Source organism: Aspergillus eucalypticola, assembly GCF_003184535.1.
Source record: "Aspergillus eucalypticola CBS 122712 chromosome Unknown BO83scaffold_4, whole genome shotgun sequence".
NCBI lineage: Eukaryota > Fungi > Ascomycota > Eurotiomycetes > Eurotiales > Aspergillaceae > Aspergillus > Aspergillus eucalypticola.
Genome location: NW_020290278.1, coordinates 549918 through 576440, shown reverse-complemented (window position 1 = coordinate 576440; position 26523 = coordinate 549918). Strand labels below are relative to the sequence as shown.

At 51.9% G+C, this 26523-nt stretch overlaps 10 protein-coding genes across 10 annotated transcripts; 4 read left to right on the top strand and 6 right to left on the bottom strand.

Annotated features, from left to right (window-relative positions):
- Positions 1-67: 67 nt before the first annotated feature.
- Positions 68-1237, bottom strand: BO83DRAFT_331238 (D-isomer specific 2-hydroxyacid dehydrogenase family protein). Its single transcript, XM_025528266.1, has 2 exons — positions 666-1237; positions 68-599 (listed from the first exon to the last, which is right to left on the bottom strand). The coding sequence occupies exons 1-2, from the start codon at positions 1183-1185 to the stop codon at positions 88-90; spliced, it is 1032 nt and encodes a 343-aa protein (XP_025391573.1). The 5' UTR covers positions 1186-1237; the 3' UTR covers positions 68-87.
- A 313-nt stretch (positions 1238-1550) lies between these two features.
- Positions 1551-3800, bottom strand: BO83DRAFT_375353 (putative phenol 2-monooxygenase). Its single transcript, XM_025530435.1, has 6 exons — positions 3741-3800; positions 3478-3691; positions 2968-3425; positions 2880-2914; positions 2599-2828; positions 1551-2536 (listed from the first exon to the last, which is right to left on the bottom strand). Exons 1-6 carry the CDS (start codon positions 3770-3772, stop codon positions 1565-1567), a joined length of 1941 nt encoding a protein of 646 aa, XP_025391572.1. The 5' UTR covers positions 3773-3800; the 3' UTR covers positions 1551-1564.
- Positions 3801-4683: 883 nt separating this feature from the next.
- On the top strand, positions 4684-5830 carry ccpA. The gene is made up of 3 exons (XM_025530434.1): positions 4684-4709; positions 4822-5198; positions 5247-5830. Exons 2-3 carry the CDS (start codon positions 5184-5186, stop codon positions 5772-5774), a joined length of 543 nt encoding a protein of 180 aa, XP_025391571.1. The 5' UTR covers positions 4684-4709; positions 4822-5183; the 3' UTR covers positions 5775-5830.
- A 655-nt stretch (positions 5831-6485) lies between these two features.
- Positions 6486-7388, top strand: BO83DRAFT_457536 (uncharacterized protein; the record flags this gene model as incomplete). The annotated part of the gene is made up of 1 exon (XM_025537104.1): positions 6486-7388. One exon carries the CDS (start codon positions 6486-6488, stop codon positions 7371-7373), a length of 888 nt encoding a protein of 295 aa, XP_025391570.1. The 3' UTR covers positions 7374-7388.
- A 29-nt stretch (positions 7389-7417) lies between these two features.
- Positions 7418-12076, bottom strand: BO83DRAFT_331231 (WD repeat protein). The gene is made up of 7 exons (XM_025528265.1): positions 11849-12076; positions 11568-11756; positions 9228-11498; positions 8737-9180; positions 8443-8689; positions 8146-8396; positions 7418-8096 (listed from the first exon to the last, which is right to left on the bottom strand). Exons 1-7 carry the CDS (start codon positions 11927-11929, stop codon positions 7590-7592), a joined length of 3990 nt encoding a protein of 1329 aa, XP_025391569.1. The 5' UTR covers positions 11930-12076; the 3' UTR covers positions 7418-7589.
- A 705-nt stretch (positions 12077-12781) lies between these two features.
- Positions 12782-14155, top strand: BO83DRAFT_396012 (uncharacterized protein; the record flags this gene model as incomplete). Its single annotated transcript, XM_025533110.1, has 4 exons — positions 12782-12964; positions 13092-13662; positions 13771-13836; positions 13911-14155. 4 exons carry the CDS (start codon positions 12782-12784, stop codon positions 14153-14155), a joined length of 1065 nt encoding a protein of 354 aa, XP_025391568.1.
- A 79-nt stretch (positions 14156-14234) lies between these two features.
- On the bottom strand, positions 14235-18103 carry BO83DRAFT_331229 (Sfi1 family protein). Its single transcript, XM_025528264.1, has 2 exons — positions 17704-18103; positions 14235-17611 (listed from the first exon to the last, which is right to left on the bottom strand). Exons 1-2 carry the CDS (start codon positions 17765-17767, stop codon positions 14367-14369), a joined length of 3309 nt encoding a protein of 1102 aa, XP_025391567.1. The 5' UTR covers positions 17768-18103; the 3' UTR covers positions 14235-14366.
- A 68-nt stretch (positions 18104-18171) lies between these two features.
- Positions 18172-18680, top strand: BO83DRAFT_375347 (uncharacterized protein). Its single transcript, XM_025530433.1, has 3 exons — positions 18172-18286; positions 18345-18440; positions 18506-18680. The coding sequence occupies exons 1-3, from the start codon at positions 18221-18223 to the stop codon at positions 18524-18526; spliced, it is 183 nt and encodes a 60-aa protein (XP_025391566.1). The 5' UTR covers positions 18172-18220; the 3' UTR covers positions 18527-18680.
- BO83DRAFT_331226 (isoleucine--tRNA ligase ILS1) lies at positions 18651-22140 on the bottom strand. Its single transcript, XM_025528263.1, has 2 exons — positions 21641-22140; positions 18651-21580 (listed from the first exon to the last, which is right to left on the bottom strand). Exons 1-2 carry the CDS (start codon positions 22067-22069, stop codon positions 18776-18778), a joined length of 3234 nt encoding a protein of 1077 aa, XP_025391565.1. The 5' UTR covers positions 22070-22140; the 3' UTR covers positions 18651-18775.
- Positions 22141-25221: 3081 nt separating this feature from the next.
- Positions 25222-26056, bottom strand: BO83DRAFT_170698 (putative intracellular protein transport protein (UsoA)). Its single transcript, XM_025526385.1, has one exon. It carries the CDS (start codon positions 25957-25959, stop codon positions 25288-25290), a length of 672 nt encoding a protein of 223 aa, XP_025391564.1. The 5' UTR covers positions 25960-26056; the 3' UTR covers positions 25222-25287.
- Positions 26057-26523: the final 467 nt, after the last annotated feature.

The following is a 26523-nucleotide window of genomic DNA, read 5'->3' as shown; positions in this document are numbered from 1 at the left end:
CTTTCGAGCTATGCTTGATGTCTTTCAAAATATAATGGAAATGGTCTTTCATGGTATCTAATTATTTAACATTCGAAATATTTTGATTCAGGTCACTACGTTCATGAATTCCCCCACCATCCACTTCTCCACCGTTTCCTTGAATTTCTGCTCATAGTTGATCAACGTCTTCTGTGTGGCCCATGCAATATGAGGTGTCAGAACCAGGTTCAGATCCTCAGTGCCTTCAGCCAGCAGAGCACTGTTCTCCAGCCCAGCAGGTTCCTTCTCAAACACATCAGTTGCAGCACCGGTGATGCGGTTCTCCTGCAATGCTCGGACAAGTGCCACTTCATCCATCACTCCTCCCCTCGAGACATTGACCAAAACCGCATGAGGTGACATGGCTTCGAATTCAGCCGTCGATAGCAGATTTCGCGTCGAAGGAGCAAGGGGAACCGCAATGAAAATCACTGTGCTCTGCCTAATCACCTCGTCGAAGGAAACCCTCTCCACATTGTCGTCTGCGTGATTCGGTGTGCTCGCATCACCAAGTGCTTTGCGCCCTGCGATAATAACCTTCATACCCAGCCCACGGGCTAATTGGGCGATCCGCTTTCCTGAATTTGAGTCAGCCAATGTAAATCCAAGCGAAGGACAAACCATGGATCGCCCGAAGCACGTACCGACAGCGCCATTTCCGATAATTCCGGCCACCTCCTCCTGGCAGGTCAGGGGTTGCGTTCCATCGTGATTTACACAATCGAAGACGAGGGTCTTTTTCCGGGTCCATTCGCCCGCGCGAGTCAATGTGTGCGCGCGCATAACTTTGCGGCGGACAGAAAAGTAAAGTCCAATTGCATGCTCGGAGACAGCCTCGGTGTTTGCTGCAGGACAGTTGCTCACAGTAATGCCCCTCTTTCTGCATGCTTCGAGATCCACGCAGTCGCTGCCTGCAGCAACTATCACAATCAATTTCAGATACGGGGTCGCCTCGGGTGATAGTGCCTCTGCATCAATTCGCAGCGCCGATAGAACTAAGATAGAGGCATCGTGTATCCGTTCGTGGAGTTCGGAGAGCGATGTCTGTCCGTAGATTGTTGTGGTGTAAGTATAAGGAGCGGGTAATTCGAACTTGGGGATTCTGATAAAGTCGCCCTGCAGGGCCACGATGTGATGGTCCGTAGGAGACGAGGGAGGTGCCATAATGATTTGCAGATTTCGCCGGGGACTGAAAAAAAAAGAAGGTAGGCCAGTCAAGAAATCGATTGGGACCAGCAATAGGTTATATGTCGGTCCCGCCGTTGAGTACAAACTGCGCGCCTTGCCATTGACAGCGACCCACTGCAACTCCAACAAGCGATAAGAGCAGCTCAGAAACATGCGCTCGGATCTCAGCCGACATCCCCCACATTAATCACATTCCATTACTTTGACAAGTGATAAGGCAAGAGGCAAGTTATCTACCTCATTTCTAGATCACCCTATTTCACTTGAAAATGTAACTGCAGGACTTCGGCTAATTTCTACTAGTAAAATAAGTAGTAGACAATCTACCTGGATTACTCCACATTAATTCTGAAGGCTACAGCACCGCTTCCGGCCGAGGCTCGTGAAGGAACCCTTCAAAGTATTTGGTCACGCCGGCCACGTCGTCGAGCTCTCCAATCCATCCAATGTACTGATCGGGCCGTAAAGCCACCATGGCACCCCTTGATCTGTCCACCCCCCAGATCTCATATGCGTTGCCTTTGCACTGTTCATCCCAGAAGCACTCACTGTCACTCCAGACCTTGGTATAGTCCCAGCCAGTGGTCTCATCGAACTGGCGCAGAACTGGGGGGAAGTCGCTCAGTTCAACATCATCTAGCGGAGCACTGTGAATTGCCTTGACCTCGATGACAGAGTCAAGCTTTTGCTTGGGGGGCGTGAAGCGTTTCTGAAGTGCCAACAAACCCCCATTGAGAGCCAATATACGACTCTTCTGGTCTTCCAGCCGGCAGTCTCCGACCAGAAGCAGAAGCCGAAAACGGCCATCGCTGTTTAGGAGCCGTGAAGTCCACCATGGCTGACCATCTGCTTGCTTGCAAATAAGTGCCTGCGGAAATCTTTCTCCTGCTGTCAGGTGCTTGGCCACTGCTGTACTGTCCTTGTCTACTATGAGACTCGCCTTGTAGAACGATACATGGCCCTCGGCGAACATCTCATTTTCGCGAAAAACATCTTGCATGGCCTGGATGTCTTCTGGGTTAGCTTCCGGAAGACCCTGGAGTTCAAGCTGATCCTGCTTTTTCTTCTGCTTCAGGAAGAACGCAGCCCATTTCTGGTCGAACTCAAGGAGCATCTTGGCGAGCTGATGACGCTCAGACTTGTAGGTACCGAGGATCGAAGGAGGCGCCATCTCCTTCACGACCAGCGCCAGCTTCCAACCGAGGTTGAAGCCGTCTTGAATGCTCATGTTCATTCCCAACCCAATTTTAGGGCTGTGAGTATGGACGGCATCCCCGACAAGATACATACGTCCTTTGTTGACAGCGGGCGCGAGTCTCCGACCGACCTAGAGTTTATTAACCAGCCATCACCACGGGATCGGTTGGGAAAGCGAGAGCCAGGGTGTACCTGATAGGCAGCCCACCAGTGACAGATCTTGAAGTCGAAAGAGAAGGGAGACATGATGCTCTTCACTCTTTCCCGGAGCATGTCCAGAGTCACCGTCGACCGATCGAAAGAAGGCGATATCTCGTCTTCCTCTTGCAAAGGGACATAGAAGCGCACCACATTGTTTTCTCTCGTGATGACAAGCAGATGCCCGTGCGGACTGTCAATGGAAGACGGCCAGCGGATGTCCGCTGTGGTTCGACGTTAGAAGTCTTTCGTTCCATACCAGGTGTTGAACTTACGGAAATCCGTGATTGGGACCACATCCATAACTCCCCTAAGGCAATGCAAGTCAGCTACAGTCGATCAAGAAATGGTGTAGTAGGTTACCATATATGATCTGTGTGGGATCCCTCGAAGGGGATGTTCAACTGTTTCCTCGTCCAGCTGTGCGCCCCATCACAGCCAATGAGATACTTGGCCCGAACCGTCTCGATTGTCCCAACATTGTGCTTGCGTTTTGGGGCCAGGTCCTCCAGGTCGTCCCGGGCTGGACGGTAGGGTGTAGTACCCGGGTTAGGGATAGGGGTTGCTTCTTCCTCACTTAGAGTCCTCAGCTTGATCGTGATGGGGTATGCCTGGCTATCATGCTCAAGGCTCTCATCATAGGTCAGTGACTCTCCCATTACGCCTCTTTCAACGTCGATACTGGACGAATCCCGGATAACATCAAGGAAAAACCGTTCGATGCGGCCTTGGGACAATAAGGCCATGCGATGCGGCGAGGATTTCCAGATTGTGCTTCGCAGTTGTCCAGCGCGCTTCAAACCCCCATTTCCGTCCGGTCTCTAGTATCCATGATTAGTGACCGCTCCCACCGACGTTAACTGTGCCTCTTACCCAATACTTCAGACCTGCTGCGTGGTATCCTTCTTGCAGGATCCTTTGGGTAATCCCCATACTGTCAAGTAGTTCGAGCGTTCGGCCCCTCAGGCCATCTGCGTGGCCTCGGAATATTTTCGTGCTACGCTTGTCGATGATGCGAGCGTTAATGCCATACTGCGCCATCCAGTAAGCAACAGCTAGACCCGATGGACCCGCACCGATGATGAGGCTGTGTCTGGGTCAGCAGTAGCGGCCGAGGAACAGACGGGAAGACTTGCACGTCGGTTGTAGATTCAGTTGAGACGGTCATGATGGGTGACGATAGAAGCGAAATGAGGATAGTCGGAATGATTTGAGTGTGTCGACAATTTCAAGTTGGAGATGACAGCTATCTGCCCTTTATACTACAGTGAGACTGCAGCTTGCAGCATCCCGGTCGGGACTATCACTCCTACGTGCTAGTCGACACGGCCAATGGGGCCTTTGACTCTGCCGTCTTACCTCCACCACGCAGCTCGGAACGTTTATGTATGAGCGCCAATAGGCAGCACGATTCATCTATCTCGAATCATTGCAATTAAGCCTCACAGCGGGGTGAATCTGGCTGACAGAGCGATAAGTCGACACCATCACACATGACAAGCCCTTTGTGCCATGGATCCGATGCTGCTCGGGAAGAGCATAGCTGTCGAAAGCCAAGTCTGTTACGCAGCGACAAAGCAGAGCTATTCCCTTGGCAATCTGCTGGTGGGCCTTGAGGCCTTGGTCTTAATTCTGACGGGTTCTCGGAAGAGCCGGGGCTTAACTGCAGTCACAGCTGCGTATGGGCTACTGGGAATTTCGATCAACGATCAGACCGAGTCTTACCTGGTCATGGCTTACTACAGCTAGCTTTCCTTCCGACCACCGAGAATCTAGCGTCTGTGGCGTTGGTGCAACTACACAGTAGGCGATGTCCGGTTCTACAGTCGCGTCGCAACCCCGCGCTCGTTCATGCGCTTTCTATGTCAGGCGGCCAGCCATGCGCCGCCGATACTATTATCCCTACCTCGGGGTAATCTGCACCAACATATGTGATATCTCCTGTAACAGGGTGGCTTTGACCACATTAAGGTGACGGGTTCGCAGCTAGGGAGGGCTGAAGACTCCTGGTCGCGATGATGAGTACTTGTCTTAGGGCAAAGTATAATTGCGTCTATCTTGAGCCCTTCTGAGCCTCTCATCCTCCTTGTCTTTTCGAATCTGAGGTAAGCTGATTCTGACATGGCCAAGACACCGACAGGGTTGACAGATATGGGGATGGTAGGAGAATCGGCATCCACCCCTGCGTGCCGTACAGTCCTTGCCATCCCTTCCCAGACCTCCTGGGCAGCGCAAGCTACGATCCAGGCTATGTAGGCATTTTATGTTCCACAAAAAACCAAGGCTAGAGGGCCATGTATGGAAGCTTTCTCCGCACCGTTTAGTCCGCCGGGGCCCCAGGCAGACTGAACTTAACCCTTTGTGTTGTGGACGATCCATTCCGACGCGCCCACGAACTCCCATTGCATTCCAAAACAATGAACATCAAGGAAAATCAGAAAAGTAACAGTCCCAGGAGTCGTGGATCCTTTCTTCGCCCGTGATATAAATCATGGCTTGATCCTCTGGGAGCAATTGTTCTTATTCTGCATCCCGCCATCCGCAACCTCTTGCATCTACCAAATCGCTTGATCTTCGCCATGCATTTCTCCAGCGTTAGTATCACTCATCCGTATACTCAAAACATCTGTTAATAAGTCCAGCTCCTCGTCGCCTCGGCCCTCTGCCTGACCCCAGCCGTTTACGGCTACGGCGTGGCACAAGTCACAGTGAAGTCCCACGAAGATTGCGACCCTGGCGCTCCCCCCAATGACAAGCTTATTGGAGATGCCGAAACCACCTACGCCACCGAAGATACATGCGAAAAGGCCAAGATCTCGCACAGCCTGTCAATCGATGCTTACTCGGTGAGCCTCCAAGACGTCACCAAGGATACCTCTGAGCGTTGCCATGGTCTGGGTGTCTATGCCAATGACGAGTGCATTGGCGTGCCCAACGCAGTGGTTCCTTTCTACCCGGGACAGGAGGATGCCGAGAGCGGGTGCATCCCGGATGACCCGTTCGACAAATACGTCTACGTCCGGCTGCTGTGTGATGGGGGTGACGGTAACAAGGATGACCTACAGAAGGTGGAATCGCACAACCCTGCCGAAGACCTCGCCAACGACCCCAACGATACCCAGGACAATGGCAGCGGCAATATCCTCGGCGGACTTGGTCTCGGTCTGTAGACTGGTCAAGGTGTGAGCGATAGCCATGTGCTGGACATGTACGGGTTGAAGCGGAGGTTGCCATGACTTACTGGGTTATAACCAATGTAGTCTAGAAAATAATAATGTTAATCTACCAGATTAAACTCTGAAACTTTGTATTCAGTAAGACCTGAATACATCAATAATTTTACCTAGAGCATTATCTTCGACCGCTGACTACGAAGTACTACTATAGGACTCCAACTCAAAGCGAAACAGGTAAGCATAGTAGCACAACAACAAACAATAACCCCCAATCTACTCTGTACCAATGAACTAGACTACATCCAGCGCTGATCCGTAGATCACCCCCCAAGCCCCCAATCACACACAGGTCAACCCTCTCAGGAATGCGGATACAGTATCCAGCCGTCCACAAACGGCAATTGACATATCCACACCCACGCCCAGGAATGCTGAATGCTAGCCACTCCCGACGCCAATTACTCCTTCCTATTTACATGCATACTCATTCTCAGCAACTCTATTCTTCGCGCGTAGACGTGTAAATCAGCGGCTGGTAGAAGTTGCCAGAGGGGAAGGATGGTAGTATATAAGGATGTAGATAGATAACTTTTGAATTTAACTGAAAGCATCATTCAGCTTCTTGAAGTCAATCCAATCGAACTCATCTTTGAATCCAAACATCTACTTACTTCACCTTCTCACTCCTAATAGCGGACCTCAACAATGCGCCACCACCTCACCACCATCTCCCTCCTATCCCTATCCCTAACCCTATCATCAACAGCAACCGCCGCCTCCACCATCGCCAACATCCACCCTGTCTTCCACAATACCTGCCCTCCCTCCCCACCACCACCACCATCACCAGTACTACTATCCCCCCGCGCCCACCAACACATTCCCCTCCAACTCCACGAAGGAACATGTCACCCAATCCCCATAACATCCACGCATGTATCCTTCGATACACAGATCGAGCAATTCGTATCGCCTGCTCCTAATGGAGAGGATACCAACAAGGATATCGAAGAAGGAGGGGTAATACCCCAACTTTGCAACGTGACCATGCATGAACAGCCCGGGTGCGTGGATGAGCCGTTCCTTGCGCAAAGTGTCCATGCGGGGGAGTTTGGTCAGTGGGTGGGGAGTGAGTGTGCTGAACATCATTATCCTCGTCCTCGTCCGAAGTATCCGATTGTTAGGGGGAGGTATCCTCGGAGTGAAGGGGATGGGGTTGGGAAGGGGAAGGGGAATGTGTGGGTGTTGTTGGAGTGTGCGGATGCTTATCCTTCTGAAGATGTTCATGGTGTCAATCAGGTTGAAGGTACTGGTGTTGGTGATGCTGCGCAGCAGCAGCAGCAGGATAATAAGAAAGAGGATAAAATGGGAAGTGTTACGCATGGGGGTATGGTCAGCGCAACATCTGAACCGGGTGCGAATGGGACCACAAGTGCAGGGAATAGCACGTTGTCTGGCTCTTCATTGCATGCTGCGATGAGTAACAGCACGGGAGTCAACAGCACGTCTACTTTAGTGCATGCTCCGCTGAACCAGACGGTGTCGTGGAGGTTGATGCCTCGGAGGAAGAGGGGGAGGTTCTCGATTTACTGATGGGGTTTGTTTCGGATGCGATCATGTCTTATGAATAAAAATGTCTCTCATGCTTGGTTGATTGTTATTAGCAATTACAGAATGAATTGAACGATATACATGCTAAAACCTTGACGAGATGCCAGGAAATATCAAGTAGCAGTCAATGTATGCACACCGAACACTTGGTACGCAATAATGATACAATAAATCGTTCAAAAACTAGCTACAGCCAGACTAGAAACCAAAGCTGTCAAGCAACGAGTTGGCATCTGGCTCTTGGAATGTCGTTGGAGGTGGCTTCGGTTTCGGTTTCGGTGCTGCCGCAGCTTGGATACTCTGTTGCAAGCTCTCGCGGATCGGCAGGTCCGCAACGACCAGACTGCTACGTCGGCGCAGCATCTTGCGATAGTCTACCCCATCATGCAAATCGAGTGGCCCCTCCTTGGCTGGTTGTGGTGAAGGAGGTCCTCCCAGGAACTCCCAGTGGCGTACTAGATCTAGAGCCAGGAGATCGCATCCCATGCGGTCGTACAGACGAGCATTGCGGATGACGAAACTCCACTCGGACTGCGCGGATACTTTAGATGCTCCTTTCAGTGTCTGTAGTGTCTTCTCACGGAGTTGCTTGTACAGGACAACCAATGCAGGGTCGTTGGAAAGATACGACTTGGCTTGCAAGGGTATCATCCCTGGGCTGCCTGGAGACGCTGGCGTCTCGGGGATAAGTGACTCTACCGGGGACTAGAAATAACATTAGTATCCTTCCTTTTACAGTCACGGAGATACTCACAATCAGCGATCGGACTGCCATTCCACGACGACCCAGCATCCAGAAAGCCCACGATGCCATCCACCGGTTTCCATCAGTGGCAGCCTCAGGCAGCACTCTTTCTTCCAGGATCTCTTTCAACACTGGACCGTCATCTCCCTCATAGGCACGCGTGATGGCGATAGCAAGCTGGAGATCGCCGACCTGGTTGAGACACACAAAAGCGGCGTCGCGCAAATGGTCCGCAAGAAGGAAGAAGGTGGCAGCATATTCTATACCGCGTTAGTTGGGTTCCAGATTCAGTTCCATAATACGCACCAAATCTTCGCTTTCCAAGCAGAGCATATGCGTTCTTCAATGCCGACGTTTTCCACCGCTCTTCCTGAAAGTTATTGGCAAGCAGTCGTTGTGTTGCACCTTGTTCACGATGCCAATGCGCCATCCGCCAGAGACCCTGCAGGACGTTTTTCTTCCTCAGGGCGATATAGTACAACGAACAGTCGATGGGGTTCTTCTCTTCCGATTTAGTATACTCGTTCCGAGCAACGACTTCCAATTGCGCCCGCTGACACTGTTAGCACAATTCGATCACTGCCCAGAGGTGAATCTTACCACAGCAGTAGGATTCGACAGCCACATGAACATCCCACACTCTCTGGCCGCCTTCCACGTCATCTTTCCACCAAATTGTCTTGATGCAAGGTCTACTAAGATGTCCTGACTGCCGCTATGGAATGCCCAGACAATTTCTCGCCAGGATACCGTGTCTTTGTTTGCCACTCCTTGGGACCTGCGTAGCATATGCTGACGGAAGAAGAGGAGATATCGCGCAGCATTGTCATCCATTGAGCGGCGATGCTTCTCCACAGTTGCAACACACTCAATCGTGTCCACCAAGCGGAATTGCTCTTGGCTGGAAAGCTGGGGCAGAGTAAATCGCGCCAGGTTCTCGTTGAGCACCAGGGCCGTATCCTCATCCACTACGATCGACTCTTCATCCATGTTGAGATCGGCATATGAGGAATCTATGCCTTTGGAGGTGGCTCGTTGGGGGGTCTAACAGGTTAGCGGCGGAATTGTGTGGCTATCATATAGGTGCTTACATCATGTTCAATGTAAAAGCTTTCCAAGGGCATGTCCAGGAAGCCGTCAATGTCATCACCTTCCGTGTAGAACTTGAGTATGCGATGAAGTTTTAGCAAGACCGCATGTACCAGGTTGTTTTTGCCGCTCAGAATGCACTGCGCCAGGAATTGCGGGTGAAAAACGGGCAGCGGTCCATTCAGCCGGCTCACAACCTCGAAGAGATCGACAGTAGAAGATCCGCGAGCTGGTATACGTAACTGAGATACCAGATGATCGGAACTTTCAATTTCGTTCCCATACACGAAGAGTTGATTTCCAGCTCCAATGGCGAGGCAGCCATTGCTGAGCCAGCAGGAATCCCCGATAGGATGAGGAGTAAGGTCGCGGATCCAGATTTCGCGGATCTGTGTCCACGACGGGCGCGAGTCAAGGTAGTCATATCGGAGCTGGGATAAAAGAATGACTTTATGAGGGAACCCAACCGCTAGGATAGACTGCATGTCTGGCGTTGACGTCCAATCTAAGTCACGGATGATGTCGCCTTGTGAGAAATGTTCTTCATACTCCAGCTGTGCATCATTCATATCCCATATCGTCAGATGCGTGCGGTCTTCATCCACAAGTGCTGCTTTCTTAATGGAGCTCCCGCTCGCAAGCGACAGGTTCTTGATACCTGTCTCTACGGTCGAAGTCAAGAGCCATTCGACGCGGCTCTTCTCTTTGTCAATCTTGGCCGTCCAGGTGCGGACAATGCCAGTCTTGGTGTATGAAAGTGCTATATCCGGCGAGAAGAGGTCAAAGAAGCCGGGCATCTCGGCTTTGCGGCCGGCTGGGTCGACAGGCAAGATGTAAGCCATGTCCTCATCCAACCCCAAATGGAATGTACAGAACTTCCGCAGCTGACATTGAGTCCCATCCGCTGTTCCGTTGGTCTGCTTAGAGGTCGGCAGTTGAAACTCCCAAGCAATTCCGTCCATGCTCGCGCCAATAGTTGCTACGTAGACAACCCCATTCTGCTCGGCTGTAGGGATAGGCAAGACACACAGTGGCTTGCTTGATAATTCAAACGTTGTGGCCGCCAGCTTCTTGGCATGAAATGGACGGATATCCCAGAAGGAGATTCCGTTGTGATGGAGGTTGACCAGAAAGTCGCCGTCTTCTAGCACGCAACTGCGATGTATATGTTCGTCAGAGAATAGCTCGCTCTGTCGAAGAAGCGCCGTACCACTCTCTCGCTGCTTTTGCCTCCAGATCAACGCCTTGTTATCATCCGTACGCGAGGCAAGCGTGTGGCCAATGGCATTACGAACGATTTTCTTTATGGGGCCATTGTGGCCGGTCCATGACGCCTTCATAGACACCCGGTTTTTGCGCGGAGCAGGATCAAAAAGCACATCTACCGGGGAATCGAACCACTCAATCCGGCCGTCAAAGTGATGCACTAGAATACTGATGGAGTCGCCTGGTTCTGCACCCTGGAATGCATGCAGCTGCGCATAGTCTTCTTCCGGAGAGACACCGGGCATGAACGCGAAGTCCAGGCCTTCCACATGTAGAATATTGAACATGTGCATTTCAGATTTGACCTTGGACCCAACATCTTCCAGGGCCCAGGCCGACATGTGCCCTTGTCCATCAATCACGACACAGACTTCGGGGCTCTTATTCGCGACTTCGATGATATGTTCCAGAGTGTGATTATCCTTGTTTCCTGTACTTCTCTGCACAGCTCGCTCAGTAGCCATGCAAAAGTCCCGACTGTCCACAATGAAGCCATATCGACGGGTCGGATCGCTCTTGTCGGTCGCATGCCTTGGCTGGACAGAAGCGGCCATATCAATTTGCGCCCATAGTTGCAAGGCGGTCGGCGCATGATGATCCACGGTTGCCCATACCCGAATCTTATTGTCGGCGCATACGGTATAGAATACATTGTCCATAGACTGCTCTCGATGGTACGGTCTTCGCCAATGTATCCCGGTAATGACTGTAGGGTGGGGAAGATATGACACTTCGAAACGAATGTCCGTCCCGAATGCGAGTCGGCGCCATACTTTGGCCATGCGGTCATAATGCCCAGTGGTGACAAGGAGAGTTGCATCGGGGGAGAAGCGCGCGAATTTAACGGGAGAAGCCAGCTTCTGCTTCCAAACTTGGCGCGGGGTATCGTTCAAGAACCAGAGAGTGAGGTGAGAGTTGCCGAGAAGCAGCTCCTCGGAGGAGCCCCATGACAGGGTACGAATAGTCTCATTGTCGTCTTCGCTGCGAAAGGTTTGGGCTAGAGACCACTACCCCATAGATCCATCAGCATGCACGTCTCGTATAGCTTGTATCTTTCCATCTCATTGACCACGGACCTTCAAGGTTTCATGCTGGATGCCATACGGTTGGTAGATGAACACATCGGGTCCACCGCATACGGCGATCTTTCCGGAGAGCTCATCTATGGTGACAGCCTCCAGGGCGTCGGTATCGTCGACATAGATGGTTTGTAGGAGCTTGTGCGGACCGCCGAGGATCACTAGTGCATGGCCGGATATGTACGCCTGTGGAGAGAGTGCGCAGAAAGCGCCGAATCAGCCACATGACCACTTATAGAACACCGGGGAAGCTGAAGAGGTTCATGCAGAGAGCTTACCACAACACGAAGACCATCCCACAGCGCGGTGCTGTAAGCCTGGAGCTTCGTTGGGGGCCTCCCCGGCAGTACCGCTCGCATGGAGGCGGGTGGTTGTGGAGAGGTAGAATGCGTTGGATGCGCGGGGATGCGCTGACAATGGCGCTACACCATTGCCAGTGCGCAGTTATAGGAGCAAAAACTTAGTTGAAAACTGCGCAATGTGACGGGGTTTGCAAGAAAGATGCAAGTATAGAGCTGTATGCGGGTGGAGGGGACAGCTCACCTCGAAGATGCAAGAAGAGCATCCCCGATCGTCGGCCCCGTGATCCACACCGCCCAGACTCATTCATTCATCGTCATCAACCCCAACTGCTTGTTCGGATAGCCTCCGGTCTTCCTTTACTTTGAGTGACTTCTGGTTTTAAAAAGATATACAATGATATGGCGCTTTGCCACATTGTAGCTCCTAAGCAATATCCCCATCTAGTTTAATCAGTTCTTTCAAGGACATGTTATCCCCGGGGATCATACCTATTTAGATTAACCTCGCTAATTAGGCTTGCGGGGATCCAGACTGCTGCAAAGTAAGCAGGGATCTTTATGACCAACTAGTAATCAAATGTGACTGTGATTAGTTGTTGATAAAGCTACAACTGCAGAGTACCCTCACTTATCAGTTGCAGGGCTGTGCTCTGATAATAGTAGAGTGGAGTGAGGATATATTATCACCAAAAGGGACTGAATAGGATGTAGAGATCCGCCTCTTGCTGGGCATAATTCCTGTCATGCAGAACTCCCTCATTTATGCCTTATCTTAACAGTTTTGCTTTCAGCTTTCGCTCATAAAGTCTGCCTTGTAGCCACAACTTGAAACTGAAGTAGCCGTCTGGCTACTCTGCAACTGCCTCAAACCTCACCCCCTACAACCCTAACCCCAACCACCATCCAACAATGGAATTCGACCATATCGCAGAAAAGAAACAAGAACGAAAAGCCACGACCTGGCTCCGTCTCTGGTCCAGTCCACAGCCAGAGCTTCTATCAATGCAACTTGCCCACAAACACCGACCAGCCAGCGGCAAACCCATCTCCGCATGCCTTTGGAAAAGCGGAGCATTTAACATCTGCTATAGAGTAAGATACAAAAAACAACAATAACGAAGAACCAAATGTCATCATCCGATTCGCCGCTCTAGGGAGAGCCATCCTTCGCCGAGAAAAGTTCAAAGTGAAGTCGCAACAATGAACTACATCCGACAAGACCACATCAATCCCCGTTCCGGAAGTATGCGCCTCGGGGATCTGCTGGGCAGGTCCCTACATAATCATGTCATTAATCGAGGGTGTACCACTATCGAAGCTCCTCAAGGACCATTCTTCTGCAGGAAGGCCACTCCTAAACCCCCGAATTAGTAATCACAGCTTGAAGCACGCATACCGCGAAATGGTCATCCTAGTCCTCGAGCTCTCCAGAGTAGAATTCGACTCCATCGGTGCACTCGAAGAAACAGAGCATGATTGCTTCAGCATCACTAAACGACCTCTCATCTTCAACATGAACGACCTAATGACCTCTGCAAACCTACCACTAGAAGCATTCCCACCTCCCTCTCACACCTTCACCTCATCCACAGATTACCTCCACTCCCTAGCCACACAGCATCTCCTCCACCTTCGTCTACAACAACAAAAACCCTCCATCACCAGCGAAGGAGACTTCCAACGAAAACTCATCGCTCGCTACCTATTCCAAAACCTAACGAAGAACCTCCACCTTACTAAACCCCCAAGGCCCCTTCCGTCTCTACTGCGACGACTTCCGTCCCTCAAACGTACTCATTGATCTCAATACCTCTACTGGGAATTCACCTACGCTGCCCCAGCAGAGCTCACATACGTAGCGCCCTGGTGGCTGTTACTCCAGAGTCCGGAGGACTGAGAGGGGGATTTGCATCAATTCCTGGATCGGTATATTCCCCGATTCCATGTGTTTTTGGAAGTATTGCGTGAGTGTGAAGACGAGTGAATGGGGCAGGGGCTTCTTTTGGAGTCACAACGAACGGCTTTGAGGATGGGCGAGTCCTTGGACAATGGGCTATATTGTTTGTGTCTTGCCGCGAGGTATGGTTCTATATGTTTGATGGGATCTATTGGGAGTTTGTTGATCGGTGGTTTTATGGGGACTTGTGGTCTTTGCAGGATCGTGTACGGCTGTTAAGTGAGCAGCGGCGGGAGATGGATGAGCTGGTGAGAGGTAAGTTGAGTCGGTGTGATAGGGGTGAAGATGAGTTTGAAGATCATTATCCGATTGATTGTGTTACTTGAGCTGTGCTTTCAGGTGTTTCACCAACATGAGGTGTATATTGTTCAATTATCCAAGCCGACAATAGCTAATCCACAGAACCTGCCATGCAAAAAGGGTATCTATCATAACCTTCGCCCCAAAAAGCTGCACCATCCAAAACCCCAAAATAGACAAAGGGAACCAGAAGAAAAATGTACATAAAGTCCTATACAAGTATAACCCGGAAGGGTTTCACGTCCGTCGACCGGATGATCTTCTGCCATCGGAAGGAGACCCCGGTTCTTCATCCACGAACCGGACGCTAGTGCCCAGTGCGCTCGCTCGTCCAGTACGGCGTCTAGTCGAGTCGGTTCGAGGGAGTACAGTACCGACGCGCAAAAGTCGACTGGCAAATGGAGTGTAAGAGGGCGTAGCCGGAGTAGTAGAAACATGCGCCATGGCCCGTGCTCTGGCGGCTCTTTTGGACGGCGATGTGAGGAAGTTGGGTGTCGCCAGCGGCGTGGTCGAGGCCATTTGGATTTGGCTGTTCGCGGCCACAGCTAGGTCGTTGGTCTTAAAGGGGGTCGTGGTTTGATACCAAGGATCGAAAATGCGTCGGTTCGGCTCGGCTTCGAAGGTCGCTCCATCATAGTTTCTCGTCGGACTTATCAGAGGCCCTGGTAAATCCCGCGACTCGGACTTCACGCGTGCTTTCTCCAGCCAGCTACGGAACATGCTTCGACAGTGCTTCCTTAGGTTTCGTTCCTTCATCGCCTCGGAGGTCTCGGAGAAGCTCTTGACCTGGAAGACACGGAAGCTAAGCTTCCGCAATTGGATATTGGCCTGGCCGAGTACATGCTCCCGATTCATGTTATTTGCTTGTTGCTCCTGGCGCTGATACACAAGCAAGGCCTCGACCCAACGCGTCAATTGTTCGCCAACAATTTGGCGCGCATAGTGATCATCGGCCGCATCGCAGTCTTGGAGGCGATTGAAGGTTTTGTGTTGCCATCGAGGTACAAGCTCGGACGCCATTGCCAAGCAGCGTTGCCGTGAGAATTGCAGGGCTTGCTGCTCCAGACCTGCCATATGTAAGGACCTGGAGTGCCAATGAGATAGAGCTTTCGATGCCAGATTGATCTTGATCTTCCTCCGGGTCTGGATATACGCTTGTTGGCGACGCTTCTTGGCAGATTCAACTGTCGCGACGCGCCATTTCTTGGTGAACTTGGTAGCCAGGAAGTAGTATCTGGCGGTATTAGCCCATCCCTCTATCTTGACCACATGCTGATACTTCGAACGCCAGGCCACAAGCGATTCCTGCGCTAAGCGTGGAGCGTAGAACTCAGAGGCAACCATCTCCCTCTTGCGTTGCAACGATAGCTGATCCCGCCAGCGTTCGAGCTTGGATCGGAGCAAGTCTTCGTTTCGTTGCTCCTCAAATACCTCCGCACGGTCAAGCAATTCGGCATAAGTCCTCCGAACGTTAGTCACAAAGACCGAGAAGACTTCCCGCTTGATGCGCTGCTCCCTAATGCGCTGCATGAGACGGTATCTCTCTGCCAAAATCCATTTGTACATCGCTTCAAGCTTGATACGTTCCTCAATTCGGGCATAGAGAGCCTGACAGCGAAGCTGGTCATTCCACGTTGTCCACGCATTGCGTATTATCCGTTGCCGATCCATCTCCCGTGCCTGCTTCAGCATTTGAGCGCGATGCACCCACTGTGAGTACGCCGCTTGAAGGATATGTGTGTCCACCATTTTTGTAACATGGTTAGCAACCGGGGCTAAATGAGCTTGAGCCCTCCATTCTATCAGCTTCTCCTCCAGAACCTTGCGGCGCTCCGTCAATGCTACTTGTTGCTCCCTCGCAATGACACCTTGAGTCTTTTCATGCCATAGTTGCATTACCGATCCCACAGCATATTGCTTATTGCGGACATCAATCTCATGAATGCACTCCCTGTTGGTTCGAAACTTGCGCAACCAGTACAACAGAGAGCGTCTTTTGAGGCAATAGCCGTACCACTGAGGGGCACGCTGTTCGCAGAAGCTCCAGAACCACTGCCAATAGAATGTGTGTTTCGACTTCTCCCTACTGATAACAACCGCCTTCTCTTCCGCCTGTTTGACCTCTCTCGTCCTTTTTAGCCAGGCAGCAAAAGGTTTTCGCAGAGCAAAGCGCTGGGCTTTCATCTCATTGACTGCGGTGATCTCACGCCATGCATGGAAGTACTTGACGCTAAGGATATGTCGCCGAGCTGCAGATGTCCGAGCAAGTTCCTCTGCAGTCAGTTGCGCCCAATGGGAGAACGCCTTGGTGAGGAGAAAGAGATCCCGAGCCCGTCCCGCGCGCTCTTCCAGATGCTTGAAGAATCTTTCCGTTCGCTCTTCCTGCCGTCTGTCGCGGATGATGGTATGCCACGTTTGAAACGCCTGTCGAAGCAAGGTGTTTCGATCTCGATTTACGGCGACCATCTCCATATTATGGTGACTCTGTCTGGCCTGTATCGCCCTCTTAACCCACTGCGTGAGAAGTCGACGGTTGATGGCCCGTTGGCGGTACATGTTGAAAGTCGATGCATCCCGCAGCAGATCCGAAAGCGATGGCCTATATAGCATTTCCGGTGGCATCTCTGGCCGTTCGAGGGGACTAATGCTATCGTTATTGGAGGACACTGAAGATGATTGCTCTCCCTCTTCATCGGAGCCATTTGAGGATGTTTTCGAGCGCCGGGCTCGTGAGGCTTCCGCTATTCTCTCTGAGCGATCGCGGTCGACGGCAGACCGGGCATATAGTCCATTGGGAAGAGGCTTCTCGTTAGCCGGCGGCGGCGGAGCAGACGAGGATTGCGCAGCCAGAAAGTCCATCCGACTCATGAGCCGGCGACCCACTTCGATAAATTGAGCCATCAATTGAGTCCTGTCGGGGGACTCCGCTTCTGGAGAGACCCGCGCATGCTTCGGGGACGGCGACGGCTTCGTGAACGGATACTCAGGCTTCCCAACTTGTATTCGCGACATGGACGACCGTGAGCTTGGGCGGTTGATGAAGCTTCTTTGAGTGGGATCGTCGCCAACATCGTACATGGAATTAAAGGACGCCCGCCTTCGCAGAGGTGTCTGTGGTTGTTTTTGTGGCTGTGGCTGCGTTGAGTCCTCCCGGGTGTCGCGTATCCTTCGCCTAGGCCTGCTCTCGATGGAGGGTACACTGTCCGGGTACGTCTCATCGTAGGTATCATCCTCGCCGCCGAATTCAATAACAATGCCCATCCGTTCGAGTAGGTTTTCGAATTTGTCGAAGAGCGACTCTCCTATGACATGTTTGCTTCCCATTTTGAGCAAGAAGCGCATACAGGCATAGCCTGGATCCGCGTCGACGCCATGTTCGGCAATAACCTCGTCGTAGGCCTTGAATAGCACACGGTACGGGAGTCGCTCGACTTCTGGATCCCTCTCCGCACGGGTAATGACTTGGTAGAGGAGGCCGACATCTATGTAGAACAATAAGCAATCAGCATTTCGCAAAAGTAAACAAGACTATGAAGAAGTGTGGAGGGGGACTAGTAAATGCGACAGAGCATACCTTCATCGGTGAGCGCCGGGTCTTCATGGGACAAAGGTCTTCGCTGAAGGGGAACGGGAGGCATCGAACTGTCCGCGAACTAAGGCGCGTTTTTCGCATAAGGCTCATGGAGACGGAACAGGGAATCATTAAGCATCGCGGAACAGGCACGAACACACACACACACACGGTCGGGGGTGGTGTTGCTAGGTGGGTTGTCAGAGGCCCACAATGCTCCAGGCCGCAAAGTCAAGCTAAAGTCAAGTTAGACCGCAAGAGAGGTTCCCAAATGGACCGGTGGGACCCAATGGCACGGCCGGGCGACAAGGCATTGACTTTTTGTCAGTCAAAAAGCCAAGTTGTTTTTGCTTTGCTTTTGCTTTTCGTGTCGCGCCGGCGATGGGAATGTGCTGGGTCATGTGATGGATTATGTAACGGGAGCTGGTCCAACAGTCACGCTTTGGATAGAAGAACAATCAATCACCTGTAGATAGTACTTAAGTCTTTAACTCTCTGTGTGGCAAAGACACTGAGCAAGATGCCGTCAACAAAGACAAGACCCATTGAGAAGTTTGCAAAGGCTGCCTCGAAGTGCTCGGTCGAGGTATGATATGATATGAAACACCGAATCTGCTCGATCCAGCTGACAGACGGGCTTCCAGGCTGCTGCGTATGGCAAATGCGTCGTTGCGGACTACAATGCCGTGCAAAAGGACATGTGCGCCAAGGAGTTCATGAAGCTCAAGGACTGCTTTCTGGTAGGAAGAAAACCCGCATCTCCAGGATGACTTCATCTGTAACATGGCTAATTCACGCTTGACAGGCGGCCTCGAAGAAAGTCTAAGGGTGGATGATGGGTTGCAGGAGAAACTACATGGTTTAGGCGCATTGGGCTGTTTGGCTTCTACTAGCATGTATGGCGGTGTCCGTATAGGAAAGGTCTCTGCAGGTATATGTAAAAACGTATCATCATGAACGTGTGTAATTTTATTCATCCATCAATTAAACAAAAAGAAATGTCAAAACATCGTAACTAGCGGGAATTGTATGGTCTAAGCTATCAACATCTTATCTGTGCGAATCGATCAAACCTCTACAACTTGAGCAGACGCAACAGGAAAGTAGCCTTTTGTACTTCTTGCTCTTCTTGAATGATCATTCCCGGCTCCTCTCCGCTGGGCACCTTGCCGTCCACAAGCTCGTAGCGGTCGAGCGGTCTGCGCACAACCTTTTCGATGGCCTTGGCTTGCGTCTCAAACGCCTTGTTGATGCCCACATCCTCGGGATCCGACAGGACGGCATACTCCATCTTCACATCATCAGTGGGGACAAGACCCGCCTTCTTACGAAGACGCTGCAGACGGTTGATGATCTCACGGCCCAACCCTTGCTCGGCCAACTCGGGGTACAGGTTAGCGTCCAGGATGGTCAGCAAGTCGCTATCCGTGTTGGGCTCCATGTTGGCGGACGCGCTGTCCTCCTTCATTCCACGCTTCACGACCAGATCACCTTCAACAAGCTCAATGCCGTCAACAAGCATCTTCTTGTCGGCGACGAACTTCTTCACGTCCTCGCTGGTCAGAGAGGGCAAGGCCTTCTTGACCTTCTGGACCTCCTTCTTCAGCTTCTTGCCCAACGTAGGCCAGTCGGCGGTCACACTGTACTGGACGTTGTACTTCTCCTCGTCCGAGGACAGGACAAGCTCAAGAACGTTCAGCTCTTCGAGAATGTATCCCTGCAGGGACTTCACATCGTCCAGGTACTGCTGGTCCTGGTGGATGACAACCAGAGTCTTCAGCGGCGTCTTCAGACCAATGTTCCGACGTTCACGGGAGATACGAGCCATATCAATGACCTTCTGCATCCGGGCCACGCGCCTCTCGACAACCTCATCGAAAAGCTCTTCCCGAACCTCGGGGAAGGGAAGGAAGTGGACACTGCGGCTATCTTCGCTACGGAGCGCCTCAGGGATGTGAGGGAGAAGCTTCAGGTAGATGGTGTCGGTAAGGAAAGGAGTAAAAGGAGCCAAACCCCGGACCAGGGTGTACAAGACCTCAAAGAGGGTGTTCAGGGCATGCTGGGTATCATCGACACCGTTCTCACCCTTGAGACGTCTGCGGTTGAAACGAATGTACCAGTTGGTGGTGTTGTCGATCAACTCAAGCAGGCGAGGAACGACGGTGTACAGACGGTATCCGGCCATCTCCTCGTTGACGAACTTGAGAAGACTCTGGCAACTGGCCAGGATCCAGCGGTCCATGACGTTGGTGTTAGTAGCCTCCGCCTTAGGATCAAAGGTGTAATCGAAGCCCTGGGTCTTCTTGAACAGAGCGGCTTGACCCTCGAAGAACTTGTAGCTGTTCCAGAGGGGAAGAAGGACCTTGGCGACAATCTCCTTGACGCCCGACTCCTTGAACCGAAGGGGCTCGGCGCGCACAACTGGAGAATTGATCAAGTAGAGGCGAAGAGCATCAGAACCGTAACGCTCCATGACGAGGGAGGGATCAGGGTAGTTCTTAAGTCTCTTGGACATCTTCTTTCCATCCTCTGCGAGAACAATTCCGTTGACGACACAGTTCTTGAAAGGAAGCTTGCCAAAGAGGTGGGTACCAAGCACAGTCAGGGTGTAGAACCAACCACGAGTCTGGTCAAGACCCTCTGCGATGAAGTCACCGGGGAAGCTGTTCTCGAACTGTTCCTTGTTCTCAAAGGGGTAGTGCTGGGATGCATAAGGCATGCTGCCAGACTCAAACCAGCAATCAAACACCTCGCTAACACGGCGAAGGACACCCTTGCCCTGCTTGCTGGGGATGGTGATCTTGTCGACCTTGTCGCGGTGCAGGTCGGTGAGTTCACCCTCGTAACCACTAAGCTGCTTGAGTTCCTCGGCACTACCAACGGCGACAACCTCCTTGAAGTCATCGCTCACCCACAAGGGCAGAGGAGTACCCCAGAAACGGTTTCTCGAGATGTTCCAGTCGCGAGCATTCTGGATCCAGCTGGAGAAGCGTCTCTCCTTGACAAAGCTCGGTACCCAGTGGGAGTCGTCAATGCCCTGGAGCATCTGAGGGATGATGGGGCCGATCTTGACGAACCAAGCCGGCACGGCCCGGTAGATCAAGGGAGTGTCGGAACGCCAGCAGAAGGGGTAGCTGTGAGTAATCTGGCTGTCGACAACCAGACGTCCAGCAGCCTTCAGGTGCTTGATGATGCCCCTGTCGGCAGCCTTGACGTGTTGGCCCTCGAAGTCCTTCACTTCGGCTGTGTAGCAACCCTTTTCATCAACAGGGTTAGGGGGGAGACGGCTCTCACTGATGACGCCGTTCTCCATGCCAACTCTGTAATCGTCCTCACCAAAGGCGGGAGCCTGGTGGACGATACCGGTACCGTCCTCAGCAGTAACGTACTCGGCGTTAAGGACCCGGAAACCGTGCTCCTTGAACTCTTCGTAGAAGTAATCGAAGAGGGGCTGGTACTTCCAGTCCTTCATGGTAGCACCCTTAAAGCGGTCGACGATCTTGAACTTGGCCTTCTTGGGATCCTTGTACAGCGTCCGGAGCAGAGACTCGAGCAGGATGTAGTGCTTTCCAGATGCCTCGTCGAGGATCTTGATGTATTCGAAGGTGGGGTTGACCGCGAGGGCAATGTTCGAGGGCAGGGTCCACGGCGTGGTCGTCCATGCAAGAAGGGAAGTCTCGGGCTCGTGGACGAGGGGGAATGTGACGACGACGGCAGGGTCTTGCACATCCTTGTAGTTTTGTTGAGCCTCGAAGTTACTGAGGGGGGTGTTGAGGGCGGTCGAGTAAGGCATGACGCGGTAGCCTCTGTAGACAAGGTCCTTGTCGAACAGTTGCTTGAAGACCCACCACACTGATTCCATGAAGCTCACGTTCATGGTCTATAATGCATGGTCAGCATATGTAGAGACCGCGGGGTATAAGATGATGGGCCTGTCTACCTTATAGTCATTGTCAAAGTCGATCCAACGACCCAGTCGCTCGATAGTTTGACGCCATTCCGAAGCAAATCTCATGACAATGGCTCTGCACTCCTCGTTGTACTTCTCAATACCAATTTTCTCGACGGCCTCGAGACCCGACATGCCCAGCTTCTTGTCGATCTCGTACTCGATGGGCACACCATGGGTATCCCAGCCAAAGCGACGCTCGACATAGTGACCCTTCATGGACCAATAACGGGGAATGATATCCTTGATGGTCGAGGCCAACAAGTGACCATAGTGAGGCAGACCGGTAGCGAAGGGAGGGCCATCGTAGAAGGTGTATGGTTTACGACCTTCGGAGAGCTCAACCTGCCTCCGGAAGGCGTTGATCTCCCTCCACCTCTGGAGGATGGCCTCCTCCTCGCGGGGAAAATCAATGGACATGACGGGCGAGCGGGGAAGGGGAGAGGAGGTGACAGGGAGGAAATCTGTCGACTTGCGATCTTCCAGCGAGGGATCCGCGGGGTAGATTTAAAGCCCGATTGAAGGTTGCGCACAAGCGGCAGAATCGTTTTGACTCACCCCGCGCACCATTTTTTTGTCTCCGCTGACCAATCAGCGCCCGCTTCGCCTACCGCCGACATCAGCCGATGTGACTGTCCCTCTTTCAATGCGGATTCATAAACATCTCTAAATATGGAATAGTTTGGCTCAGGTACACTGTACAATGGCTACTACGCTAGTCACAAGGCTGATTCCCATCTTTGATGTACAATTTGGGACTAACCTCCCATGGCTCTGACTCATGCTTTCTTCGTTATTGGAATCAATCCAGGGCTGTCGCAACTCATGGCTGCTACGCCCTGCGCCTCATGCAAGGACCACCAATAATGGCATTTCCATCAGGCTTCCTTCTCTTCCTCCTCTTCCTCCTCTTCCTCCTCCTCCTCCTCCTCCTCCTCCTCCTCCTCGTCATCTTCAGCTTCGGACACTTCTTGACCGAGATCCTTCAAACGTTGCTATGGAACAGTATGAGTCATCTGCATAGTCATTGGGTTAGGGCCAGTAGGCTTACCTTGTCCTCATTTCTCTTAGCCTCCAGGTCTCCGAACACGATCAGCAAATCCTCAAGCTCAGACTGTGCCGCCTTGCGAGCTTCCTCCTTCTCCTTGGCCTCCGCCTTGGCCTTCTCGAGCTGTTTCCGGGCCTCTTCAAGCGCTTGGGTAGCCTTGCGTGCTGCCTCCTCAGCCTTTTTTACCTCACTTTCGGCCTTCTCGGCTCGCTTCTCCGAGGCAGTGCACTTAGAGGACAGTTCATCGCGTGTAGACTGTAGTTCTGTCGTAGCTTTCTCCTTAGCAGTGTCCAGTTCCGATTGTAAGGCCTTGGACGCAGACTTGAGCTCCGCAACCTCGGTCTCATGCTGCTTTTTAGCGGCGTCCATTTCAGACTTAAGCGTCTTGATGGTTTCTTGGAAGCTGGTTACTTCAGTTGCCTGCTTTCCTTTGCCAGCCTCCAGCTCGGCTTGAAGGCTCTCGATCGTCTTCTTCAAATCGGACACCTCACTAGCATTCTGTCCGTTGCTGGAATCAATCTCCGACTGCAGCGTCTCAATCGTCTTCTTCAGATCAGAAACCTCTGCCGCGCTCTGGCCACTGCTAGCGTCAAGCTCCGACTGCAGCGTCTCGATTGTCTTCTTCAGGTCAGAAACCTCTGCCGCGCTCTGGCCACTGCTGGCGTCAAGCTCCGACTGCAGCGTCTCGATTGTCTTCTTCAGGTCAGAAACCTCTGCCGCACTCTTTCCGTTGCTGGCATCGAGCTCCGACTGTAACTTCTGGATCGTCTTGTTGAGGTCGGAGACCTCAGACTCATGTTTCTCTTGACTGGCATTCATCTGCGACTTGAGCTCCTCGATTGTCTTGTTCAGACCAGAGACTTCGGTAGTATGCTGTCCTCTGCCTGTCTCCAGCTCTGACTGCAACTTCTGGATTGTGGTGTTCAACTCAGAGAGCTTGGCCTCATGGTGTCCCTTAATCGTGTCGAGTGCTGACTGAAGATTTTGAATTGTGGTGTTAAGTTCCAGAACTTGAGCCACATGCTGTCCCTTCATCTTTTCCGCCTCCGTCTTCAAGATCTGGATAGTAGTCTTCAGGTCAGCAATCTCAGCAGAGGATTGCTCCTTGCCGCGATTGAGATCAGATTCGAGCGAACGAATCTTTTTCTGCAGGTCAGCCACCTCGGCTTCATGATGCTTCTTTACTTGGAGACTTCTCCTCTCATGGTCTGCAGATGTTTCCTTCAGCTGTCGATCAATAGCTCGTAACTGTTCGCCATGCTGTTTCAAGAGTACATTTTGAGCGTGCTTCTGCTGCTCCTTCAAGACATTCAGTTCTTGTTCGTGACTCCGCTTCAATGAATCACAGATCTGCTGCAGTTTAGAAGACTCTAATATGGTGGCGTCTCTCGTCTTTCGATGTTCAGCCTGCTCGTGATCGAGCTTGGATTGCAGAGCAAGCAGATCCGACTCCAGCTTCCGTGACAAAGCGCCCTTTTCTTCTAGTTCTGCCCGAAGCGAGTCCACAAGTTCGCGAGAAACTCCTCTTTCAACACCATTGGTGATCACTGAGATCTCGATCTCGGGCTCACGGTCAATCGCACGTAGCAAGCGGCTGAAATTGTCTTTGAGAAATTCAACAAAGGTCCTGTCGAAGTAGATTTCCGGAAGGCCACTGTCGTATTGTGCCCCCACGGTCTGTGGTAGGACCTCAAAGTCACGTACCAGAGGGTCCTCTCTGAACCGGGTGATCCGGTCAATGTATTGTTCTCGTCCTAGCTGCTCGATCAACAACTTATGCAGAGTCTTCCGCGGTATGGGCGAGTCCTTTGAGGAAAATTCGTATATAATTCCGAGTAGAATGGTGCAAAGACCCGGAACAAGTACATAAGTGGCTCCGCGGTGCTTGATTTCTTGCAGCAAGGTCTGTATGCTGCTTCCCTCGCCCAACAAGTCATTCACAGCATCCGGTTCTTCGAAGAGCCAACCACAGAGCAGCATCAAATATCCAAGGGTGATTCTTTCATCATCGCCTCTTTGAATACCGGTGATCAAGTTGCCTACTATCGTCTGGATGCAGGTAACGACTTCTTCACCCTGTTCAGCATCCCCCTCAGTCACACCCATGGCGATTGATTTGGCTTCAGCGTTCTCGAACAGCAGTTGGTACATCAAGACAGAAGCCATCCAGGTTTGGTAGGGGTCGGCATTTCCTCGAGCTTCTGGCGGCAGCAGCAGGACAGTCAAGATATTGGGTATCTGGTCTTCTCCGCTAATATGACCTTGGATCGCTCTTCCTAGCACATGGACACGGATCCCGGTGTGGTTTGCGAAGAATGCCTTGATACATTCGCAAGCGGCAAGTCGTGCATCAAGAAGCGACAATGGAGCAGGCTCGAGAGTCAATTTCAGCAACGCTTCGATAACATTGATCCGCTGGAGTTCTTGATGTGTCGCATCCCCATTGACAGCATTCGGAGTAGGACTCGAGCCCCAAATGACCTCAACGTCTCCAAAACGCTCCTGCAAGGGCTTATTGCTACGTATTAAGTCGGCGCATGTCGCAAGAGCCTAGCACAATTAGCGTCCAACTTTATAGGCGATCAGTGTCTCATACCTTGGATGTCACATTGACATTAAATCTTTGACCGAAAGCAGTGTTCAGGACTTGTTCCATGACACCATTGTTCCAGAACGCCGTCTGGTTGGCAGGAGTGTTGACCCCTCCTTTGATTAGAAACAGCTGGACGATAACCAAAAGTCCCCAGAGGTTCTTATCCCGATGCGCGAGAGCCCATTGTGGGGTGGGCTCTTCCGAGTCCTGATCCTGATTGACATCCGCGAGGAGCTTTGCTAGCCTTTTGACACAGCCCGTCTCCCGAAAATATGACTGGTTGGAGATGTTGAGCCTCAGAAGGTTCGCGAGTAAGGAAAGGCAGTCTTCAACCACTTCCGATCCGTGAGTCAAAGCACCTTCAGCTTCTATCAAGGAGAAGATAAGGTCAAACGCGTTTTCGAATGCGACGAGCTTTTGGAACTCTTCGGAGGCCGGAGTGAGAGCGATCAAGAGAATTAAAGCTTCTATTCGATGCACAGTCGTAATTAGCAACAGTTGCACACCGCGCTTCCGCGCTGAGGGGGGCGAGGGGGGTGAGCTCAACATACCATTGCGCACCGGCTCTCTAGCATCTCCCAGAGCACTGACCAGCCTCGGTATACCCAACGGCGCCGTCAGGATACATTCTTGTGTTCTTTCTGGCCGTGCGCTCGAGATCTGGAACATCAACTGCAGGGCATACAAGCGAGAGTAAAAGTCACGAGTATCCAGGAGGTCAAGGAGCGCAGTAATATTGTCTTGACGCTTTTTGCCTGGTCAGCAAGTGCATGTCTCGGCCAGTAACATGTACAAACCTGCGTAAATTCATCGGACAGCCAAAGGGCGATTTCGTCTGAAGCTTCGGGCTAGACAGCGCATATCAGCAGGGAATGCGACAAACTCGGCTAAAGAGGCCACCAACACTATTCTCGTCCGGGTTAAACAACATCAACAAGGTCTCCAAGACCACCTTCAACGTATCCACATCTTCACGATCATCTTTGAGGCTGTTGATCAACGGGCGTAGTGCGCCCGAAGCAACGGAGGCAGGAAAGGACTTTGCAAAGCTTCTCAATCCTTGTATAGCTGCCCGTCGATCTTCTAGTAAAGTTGCACTCTGAAGCCGACCAGTCAGAGTATTAATTGTGTCGCTGGCCGTTTGTTTGGCCGGCGCCTGCGACTCGAGGATTCGGAACATCGCAACTGGTAGCTCGTAATTTCATGGTCACCGCCGGCCGGGGGCGTAGCAAG